Source organism: Aulonocara stuartgranti (genome assembly GCF_965226115.1).
Source record: "Aulonocara stuartgranti genome assembly, chromosome: 10".
Lineage (NCBI taxonomy): Eukaryota > Metazoa > Chordata > Actinopteri > Cichliformes > Cichlidae > Aulonocara > Aulonocara stuartgranti.
This window is the reverse complement of record NC_138946.1, coordinates 9,384,587-9,394,218: the sequence shown is the minus strand read 5'-3', so window position 1 is coordinate 9,394,218 and position 9,632 is coordinate 9,384,587. Positions and strand designations below refer to the sequence as shown.

Sequence of the window (9,632 nt, the reverse complement as noted above, 5' to 3'; positions counted from 1 at the left end):
TTTAATGCAGCTGCAGCTCTTCATTCAGATGCTGAGTGGAGCAGCGGACGGCTGGAGGAGGAGGGACGCTTTTCCAGGAAAACCAGACACAGCTCTATTCTAATCGCATTTTTGAAAAGCCCACTTTGATGCATAGTGAGGGAGTTTCCCTCTCTACCTGAGATATTTAGCTGGGGGAAAGCGCCGTCCTAGATGCAGACTGAGCGGATTGCGGCAATCAAAGCGTCCTGAATGATCGGAGCTCAGCAGCAGCAGCAGCAGCAGCAGCAACAGCATCACATTGTATGAAATGCGTCACCGCGATCCAGTTTTCCCATTTACACACATCGGCTCGCCACTCACGGACCGCTTCCCGCACTGACTGTTTTATCAGGTAAGACTCCAGCTTTTTTCCTCCTCCTGTTTAAATATAGCCTACCTGCCTGAGCTGATGCAGATTATTATACTCTGCGTAAAGATGACATTCTTATCTTAAAACGCTGCTGCGTGGAGCGCAGAAAAGGGCTTCTGTTGGGTCTAAATCTCGAAGGCCTACACATTACAATAGCTGATGTATTGTCCCGACTTCTGCTGTGTCTTACATTCAAAGCAACGTCCGAATTTAATTCATTCATTTATTTTCAACCTGACCTGGGCGTATTATCTGTTAGGAGTTGGCACATTTCATCTAACACTGGGATTCAGTGCCATCACAGTGCCATCACAGTGCCACTTGCCATCTTAATTGTCTCGGTTTGGTTTTGTTAATGTAGAATGGATCAGCTAATGGGGAAACTGGAGGGCGGGTTTCTAATGTTCTGCCTCCACTGGAGCTGATCAAGCGGGTCTCGTGTGTCTTCTTTTCGGTGCAGGTAACCACATGCGCGGGCCGGTGTCACCGCGCTGAGCCCGGAGAGCACGAAGGGTACAGGGGTCAGTGAGACTTGGAGTGGCCGGGATGACAGCAAGAACCGCCGAGGCCTCGGGGCTGTCGGTGCCGCTGCACCGCTGTCACGGGGGGTTCCAGGCCAGTAACGGCACCTGCGCGGAGCAGCTCAGCCTATTTCCGCCGTTCTCCTCCACCCTCGCGCTTCTCGTGCTGGTGGCCGTGCTCGTGGGGATCGTCCTCGTTTCCCTGGCAACCTTCCACTTCCACAAGAGGAAGCTTCGGAATAGGAAGATCCAACGCGCGCAGGAGGAGTACGAGCGCGACAGTCGCAACCCCGCGCGCGCCGGGGCGAGCGGGGAGCCCGTGAGGCCGTGCGTCATCGTCCGACCAGTGAGATGTGAGGAGAAGCTCTCGTGTCAGAGCGCGGAGAGCGCGGAGAGCGGGGACGTGGAGGCGGAGGACAAACAGGCGCTGCACGAGACAGTTTCTCTTGACTGTTAACTTAGTGCAACTTCAGGGAACGAGACTGTGGAATAAACAGGAAAAGCAATAAGGCACAAAGAACTCCCACACCCCTCTGCTGCTTGTAGATGAATTAGGAAAAAAATGCAGAATACTGAGCAGAATAGGCCTAGAGGTAACATTTCACGGACACACAGATTAGCTGTGATGCCACACTCCTCCCTAAAACACCACTATTTAGCCAACTCCTTTTGGGACTATGTAAAGTATTTGCCTGCTTTGACTTTTGGGCCTCCCTCTTTCCCCTTTCCCCCCCAGCCCTAAAATGTTGTTTAAACCTCAAATATGTTGAAACTTTAAATCCTCCCAGGGATGTGCACATCGTTGTGCTTAAATTATTGAGAGCTGGTGAGATAACACAGACCATAATGGCTCGCTGATCTTCCTTGGCATGTCCTCTGACACACTACCAGTATGTAGTTAGTCTATAATGGATGTTGTGGTGCTGTTAGGCAGTGCAAAGCTGCACATAGGCTATAGACAACGGCTTATTTGTTTGCTGTAGTATTTTTCCTTCAATCAAGTGACTTAGCATATTTGCATAAAGTACTGTCCTCCAATGTCTGATAGACATCTGTAGGTAGCTCTAGTTAGCCTGACAGGATGCAAAACCTTTTTGCTGTAGTTATGCACATAAGATTTTTTCTTTTTTCCTTTCAAGTGTCTTTAACGTAACTCTTTGGCGCTAATACAGTATTTTAATTTTTGAGTATTTATAATGTATTCTCTGAGATGTAATAAATTGAGAAATCTTCCAAGAGAGGCTTTCAGTTGAAGCCAGTCTTTTCTCTCTCTCTCTTTGTCTCTCCTGATCCTTAATATTGTATAATAGTGGGCCTACTAGAAATTCTGTGTCATTTATTATATGAATTCACTGTAAATGTATGCCATTATGAGAGCTGGAATGTTTGCAGTAACACCATCTTTCTGGAGTTCATTTAACCTGCCTTATCAAAGGAAAATGTGTAATATTCAAAGTTTCTAAATAAATACATGATATATATAAATACTTTATGTTAATCCCTTGAATGTGTCAGGACCACCTTTACTACTGAAGGAAATGTACAACTACACTGGAAACTGAATTGACAGGTACAATTTATCATCATGATTGCAGTACTGTATAGGTGACTGTCACGGCGGGGTGCGCCGGTGTGTTTTTTGAAACAGGACCCAAAAGCAGATGTGGACGAGGTGTTGCAGGTTTAAACAGAAAGTGATCCTTTATTTGGATGATTGCAGGGGTTAAACAAGGAACCCTAAGCAAACTAAAAACACACTAAGAAACAAATACTATGAAGGACAAGGACTATGACTATGACTATGACTATGGTGGGGATAACAGACAACCCGACAATGACATTCAGAAAACAGAGGACTTAAATAGGGGAAGTGGAGACACATGAGGAAACAGCTGACTAGGATAAACATAATGATGCACAGGGAAGAGTAAAACTAACCACATGAACACAGAACACAAGACCCTTTTCAAAATAAAACAGGAAACATGCAGACTTAGACACGACAACACAACTTAACAGGCCTAACACACATGACAGACTAGACAAGGAACCAAACATAACCACACAGACATGACGTATGAACCAGGGAGACTTAGTACAGGGGAGATGACATAACTAAGAAACAGGACTACACAGTAATCTAGAAATTAACTAGGTGAACTAAGCTAAGGCACAAATAAATACAAAAGATACATAAACTCAAACACTGGGTCGCTCGACCCAGGACCATGACAGGTGACATTATGAAAATGTTTACATTTACATTCTTACCATTGCCCAATCCTCTTGGAGTGAACAAATGACCTTCCCAAGGGTCTCTAAGAACCCATGAGCCGTGAACTACTGGTGCTGAAAGCTGTGTCTACTGAATACAAAATCACATTCACTGCATATAGGGCAATATCGTCCATACAGACCCTATCAGTCTTGCCCACAGACACACCATCCTTGAGCTCAACTTCTTTCTGCAAGCCCCATCACATCTTATTGGACATTGGTGGCCATGAGTCGGCATCAGACAGCACGTTGGCTGGGTACCAGGACACCATGTTCCTAATTGTCCCCAGCAAAAATGCTTGGGAATAAGAAGCAATCTTTGGCAAGATGCCCCCTCTGGAACATGCACTGACAGCCCGCCCATCTATCTTATCTCATTGGCATAAGTGCAACAAAATGAAGCCATTTATCCTCACAGGAAAATTGGAAAAAGTCAGTGAAAGATGACTGATGCATCCTACATTTAAACATATGTTTACTTCACAGCAATTTATAGATTTGAAACCAGAAGGTCAAACAAATTATTGACATTTAAAATAAATACGTAATAATTAGAAGGATACGGTGCATTAAATGTTGCAATTCTATGTAGCTAGATCTGGCCACAACCTGCAGCAATCATACTCATAATTACCTTGTGCAACTCTTGCCTCTGATAAATGTGGATCTAAATTTTATTTATTTGGACGTGCAGGCATCTCTTGCCAACAAGGCAGGATGAGGAAGTACACTGACTTGGTGTCAGTAGCAGTGAAAGAATGAATGTGAGTGGGCATGGGCGGATGGAGATCAATGATAACTAGATAGTTTAAATGATTGAAGGTCAGTGTCTCAGAAGAGGTGGAGGGAAGTGGAACACAGTAGCTGGGGAGGGAAGTGGGTTCACCAGCCAGGACTCTATTGTGCCCAATGACTACAAATTAGTGGAGGTCTGTGGCTAAGTCTTTTATGATGATTAGTCCCTAAGAAGGGGAAGTCTGTGGCTGTCAGTTGTGGGCAATTCGTGGTAGTGTGTGTGTTGCAGTTGGTGTAGATTACTTGTGGGGTGCTACTACAAAAAGAATAGGGTGACTAGGCTAAGTACCCAGGTGGAAAGAAGTAGCAAAGGGTGGATAAAGGTGATTGACTAATGGTAGGGAGTTCAGTATCTAAGAATGGATAGAAGGCTCTGGCTATGAATGGACAGAGAAATGGAAGGAGGTCAGCTGCTATAAAATGACGAAGTATGTAAATAAGATTGAACAGAAATGCATGGCTCAAACTGTATGAAGTACTGGAAGAGCTTATCAGCTAGACTTGGCTAGGGTTGTCAAAGTTCAGTGACTAGAAATGGTTGGAAGCTTTGAATCTTTTAAAAATCTGAGTCTAGGAACTGACAGTGGAATGGTAGCTGGGGATGGATGGAAATCAATGGCTAGGAATCATTTGAGTGTCTAGGAATGGACAAATGAATGGTGGGAAGCTAGTAACCATAAATGGATGGAGGTTACTAGATAGAAATGGACAGATACATGGAAAGATATCGGTTATAGTGAAAGAATAGTGAAAGTCCATGGATACAAGTTAATAGAAGTGTCTGGCTCAAAATGTACATGGTAATGGAAGAGCTCAACAGCTAGGTTTGGATAGAGCTGTCACAGTTCTGTGGCTAGAAATAGTTGGAAGTTAAGAATCTATTAAAAGTCAGAGTCTAGGAGTTGACACTGCAATGGTAGGATGGCAGTAGCTAGGAATGGATGGAAATCAGTGACTGAGAATCAGTTGAGTATCTAGTAATGGACAAAGGAATGGTGGGAGGTTAGTAGACAGGAATGGGTTGAAGTAACTGGATAGTAATGGACAGACAAATGGTGAGGGATCAGCAGCTAAGAATTGATGGAGGTCAGTGGCTAGGAATTTACAGAGGAGTGGAAGGGGACACTAGGTAAAGATGGAAAACGGTTGGTGGCTAGGATGGAAGTCAACACCGTACAAAAGGAAATGGAAAAAGGGCAGTAGCTGTGATTTAAGTAAAGTCATTGTCAGTGCCTCAGAGTCACTGAGGGTTGCCAGTCTGGAAAGATTTAAGGAATTATGAGGTCTGTTTCGAGGAATTATTTAATCAGTGAGTTGAAATGGATAGAGATCAGTTGACGAATGTAAGCTGAAAGTCAATAGCTTTGAAATGGAGGTTGGAAGCCAGTAGCCGGGAATGGATTGTGATCAGTAGTCAGTAATTGGGAATGGATGGCGATAAGAGGTCAATAATCAGTAATGAATTATGACAGCTATTATCTATTATCAGACATATAGCTGCATTAGAAAGGCAGAGACCGAGGGCAGACAGAGACTTTTGTGACATAAGTTCACTTTGGGAATAGCCTACTTATCGTGTATAACCTAATTTAAAATTAATGGGGCCAGTTTTCACGGTTTTGTTGTCTCAGGAGGCATGCTCATCACCGCTCCAAATAGACTCTGCAAGGTGCGCTGGTTGGCCAGTAAGTGGAAATAGGGGCTCTAGACATTGTTTAATGTCTCAATGATGGTGCCATTATGGTTGTGAGTACTGTGTATGTCACCTAAGGCAACATGCCTTCATATAGGTCTACACATCAAAGTAAAACTATCTATATTAGCTTGCACCACCTTCTCAAAGGAAATGACTGCATTTTTTTTTCTTTCTTTTTTGTCTTGTGGGATGATGTCCCAGCATAATTAGTAACTAAACATAATTTAAGGCTAAGCGGATAGAGAGCGACATCATCCAAATGATGATTTATAAATTCAATTCTCAGTTGTGAAGTAAATGAAGTGAAAATAATACAGTAAAACAGCTGCTAGTTTCACTTCTTTTAAAACATTAAAGTGACTCTACGTAGGTCAGCAAAAGGGGTGTGGCAGTTGGCATAATCGTTGCACAGAGTGTGCGCTTGTGGATGAGTGAACTTTGTGGTGTAGGATGTAGCACTTAATGGCATAACTCGAAGATGCATGGCGGGAGAGGGGAGAGAAAGAAAAAGAGCTCTATTCAGACGAGGGTGTGTGTGTGCAAGGATTTATGGTATAGAAAGATGCAGTCGCTGGTTTGGCTTGTTTCTCTGTTCCACACTGAGACATTGTTGCAAACTGTGTAGCTTGATGTTTGAAAAGAAAACCCAGAACATAAGGAATATTACCTCTGAATTGTCATGCGAAAAACAGAAATGTTTCTGCAGTGCAGGTGTAACATTACATCGAGACAGTGTGAAGATTTGGACCTTCTCCAAGCGGTGAAAGAACTCAGCTCAGGTTGTTCCTACAAGGCCTGGCAAGTAAACTACTGGGCGTGCCAATTAATGGGCTTCCGGTTGCACTCAATATAAAACCAACGCTTCTGCCAACCTGCCTGCTGTGGAGCATCGGACTTTAAAGGGCTACACATTAACAGAAGCAGCATGAGTGGGGGATTAAAAAAAAAATAAAAATTGAGTGATAAACACTTCACAGTCCACTGCGTCAGAGATTGGAAGATTTCTCAGTCTTTGATATGCAGCAGGAATTCACTGGAATTAAAACATTTCTCAAGGTGAAGGGATGAATTAGACGCGCGTCCGGTTACAGCTTTCTCATGCTGATAAGGCTTTGCCTGCGACTTTACAGCTCGCTCCGATTATTCCACTGAGCTGCATTAGCAGATTGGTTCTGGGCTCCATATCTCGGCTCAGAGTGATGACAAGTGTCAGTTCACTGTCAGGAAGAGAGGGAACCACTGCTCCCGTTCTCACCCCTGCTGTCAGGGTTTGAGGAGGATGATTTGTCACCACCAGTGTCTGTGTATATGCTTCATTACTGCGGGTTCAAGCTGTGACTGTGAGGGTACATTACCAAGAACTCAGGCAAGTACCTTCATGGCTCTGTGGGCAAGAAAGAAGGAATCGAAAATAAGATTTGTTCAAAGTGTGTATCATTTTTGATGTGCTGTACTGTTCTGCCCTCATTCTCCTGTAATTCATATAGGCCTCAGTTTAACTAGAACATTACTAACAGAGATGCAGTGGTCTCTAAGAAAATGGGTGTTTTAAATGGAAGCCTTAGAGTCATTGAAAGAGTGGAGTAGTCGCATGTATGTGTGTGAACTACAACACAGTGTTTTCTGATCTGATCATCAGTATGTAAGATGCTTGGTCCATAATTTGATCTAAACTATATAAACTACTGGCTACAATTGTAGCGACCAGATGATGACTCCAAATGTCTACATTGTCTCATGCAAATTATCTCTGCTGATCACAAAATGACAGGAACGCTCATGTGGTTATCAAAATATCATGCAGGGAAAAGGGCAAAAATAATCCTTATGGTCTGCATCTAGTTAAGTTCCTTAAGAGAGGTCTGTGATTTTTTTTAATGATTAAAATATATTTTTCGCTCAAGTAAATTATATCCATCTTATAAAAATAACTTCAAGTTAAAAATCACATTCGGTGGAAAACCAAAGCCTCTTTAGTGGGAATCGAAAAATTTTTGTATTTTTGAGAAAAACTCAACCAGTCCAGTTAGCTTCTATCAAAAGATTGTAGGGAAAAACAAATAAACAAACCCCAAAACAATGGCCTAAAAGAGACAAAAGTTCTGCAGAGCTGTGGGATTTGTTACTATGACTGATACAGGCAGTCACAAGATCTATAGTTAGTAAATAATTCAATAACAACATGTTATTGATCCATTGTGAGATTTTTTTTTGTTTCTCCTGATGTTGTGTATGGCTGTGTTCCTCTTACCTTCACCTAAATAAAACTCATGATGTGTATTGATTTACTGTGTGTTCACCCTGCTTGGGTATTACAGTGGGTGCATTTTACAGCCATCGAGGCCCCACAGGACACCAGAATGTGAGTATAGGCCCGAACAGCAAATATGTTTCTCGAATGTAAAACGGCTCCAGTTGATACCCTCCACTGAATTTTCTCGCGGTGGAGAGGGGCTTTAAGATGAGATTACTGATGGATGGGGCTGCTGCCTGTTCACACTTCTGGAGATTAATGGCTGCATGGCTTCATGTCCTGTATAGTAATCCATTTGTGGGACACTGCATCATTTTCTGACAGCTGAATTAGGGTTCTGTGTGATTGCTCACCTTAGTTTATAGCACAAAGGCTTGGAACATCATATCCTGTGAAAAGGACATTATGTAATGGATACACATTTCATTCTACACACGGTGAAGTGAATTGTCAGAGGTTCTCCATTTCACAGACGAAATTAAACTATCCTTAAAGAAAACACAGATTATCGCTCAAAGCAGGAGTCTTTGATGATTTTCATGACTGGACTACAACCAGCAGTGAACTGGTTCCAACGCTAACATTATGCTGAACATTTTGATGGTTTTCTTAAGTCAAAATGGATGTGCTGTTTTTTGTTTTGTTTTTTTAATTAGGGCATTAAATAATGTTAAAAATGTTCATTTATAAATATGTGCACTCTGTGCTGTCAGACACAAATACCTCTTCTCCACTGGCACACTGCACATCTGGATCTGGTTCTAGCTTCTGAGAATGAGCCTACAGCTACTTTTTTTTCTCCCAAATATAATTTGGCTCCTACAAAAGAGGCTTTGGTCTTCCCCTGAAAGAAAATCCCCAGGGCTGTGATTTATAACCTTAAGGGATTTTTTGTTGTTGTCATTGTTTTGTTTGTTTGGTTTTTATAAATGGATATCATTTACTTAAGCTTAAAAATATATTTTGTTCACCCCCCAAAAAATTCACAAATCTCTGTTGAGTCCCAAACTTAACTCTATGCAACCCAATCAAGCTTAAGTGCAAAGCTACTACCACAAAGGCCCATTTTGAGCCACAAAGACCCATTTTTTCCAGCTGTACAAGCAGCAGCAGGGAACTACACTACCTGACCAATAAATAAATAAATGAATAAATAAATTAATTATCTGGAACTCTATGTGTCCCAAAATGAGGTCAACTAACTGCCTCCTTCCCCCCCCCTTTCTCCTGGTCTGTCACTTTAACCCTCAACACACTTTCTTCACTACAAAATTCTTTAAAGATTTAAACGTTGTTTTTTTTTAAAGTAAGGTCTTATATTGCCATGAATACAAAAACAGCATACTGTCTTATTGAATCACACTGCTGTATTAATCCCCCAGCTACAAACAGTCCCCAACAAATGCACCATTTAGTCCTGCTGGAGTAATGTTTTCCAAAACTCCAGAGCGCAGCTGTTTTAGGAAAATTATTGAACCTAATAAGCCTGGAGTACAGACATAATGGGGAAATCTCAGTGCACCAAGAAAGAAACGAACATATTTTGATGCCAGAAGAAAATCAGAACATTACCATAATGCTGATTCTTTATCTCTACATTACATTACTCTGTGAAAGGGCTAAATTGTAGTGATAAGCCTCAAGATTTATTAGTATCCTGCTGTTTAGTTTTTGTTCTCAAAGTCTTTTTTTTTTTTT

At 42.0% G+C, this 9,632-nt stretch overlaps 1 protein-coding gene across 1 annotated transcript; it reads left to right on the top strand.

Moving 5' to 3' along the window:
* Nucleotides 1–2,381, top strand: LOC309716210 (uncharacterized protein C11orf87 homolog). Its single transcript, XM_082549886.1, has 2 exons — nucleotides 1–373; nucleotides 852–2,381. The coding sequence occupies exon 2, from the start codon at nucleotides 938–940 to the stop codon at nucleotides 1,367–1,369; it is 432 nt and encodes a 143-aa protein (XP_082406012.1). The 5' UTR covers nucleotides 1–373; nucleotides 852–937; the 3' UTR covers nucleotides 1,370–2,381.
* Nucleotides 2,382–9,632: the final 7,251 nt, after the last annotated feature.

Coding starts and splice junctions, on each gene's coding strand:
- LOC309716210 (XM_082549886.1), top strand. CDS start 938: ATGACAGCAAGAACCGCCGAGGCCTCGGGGCTGTCGGTGCCGCTGCAC.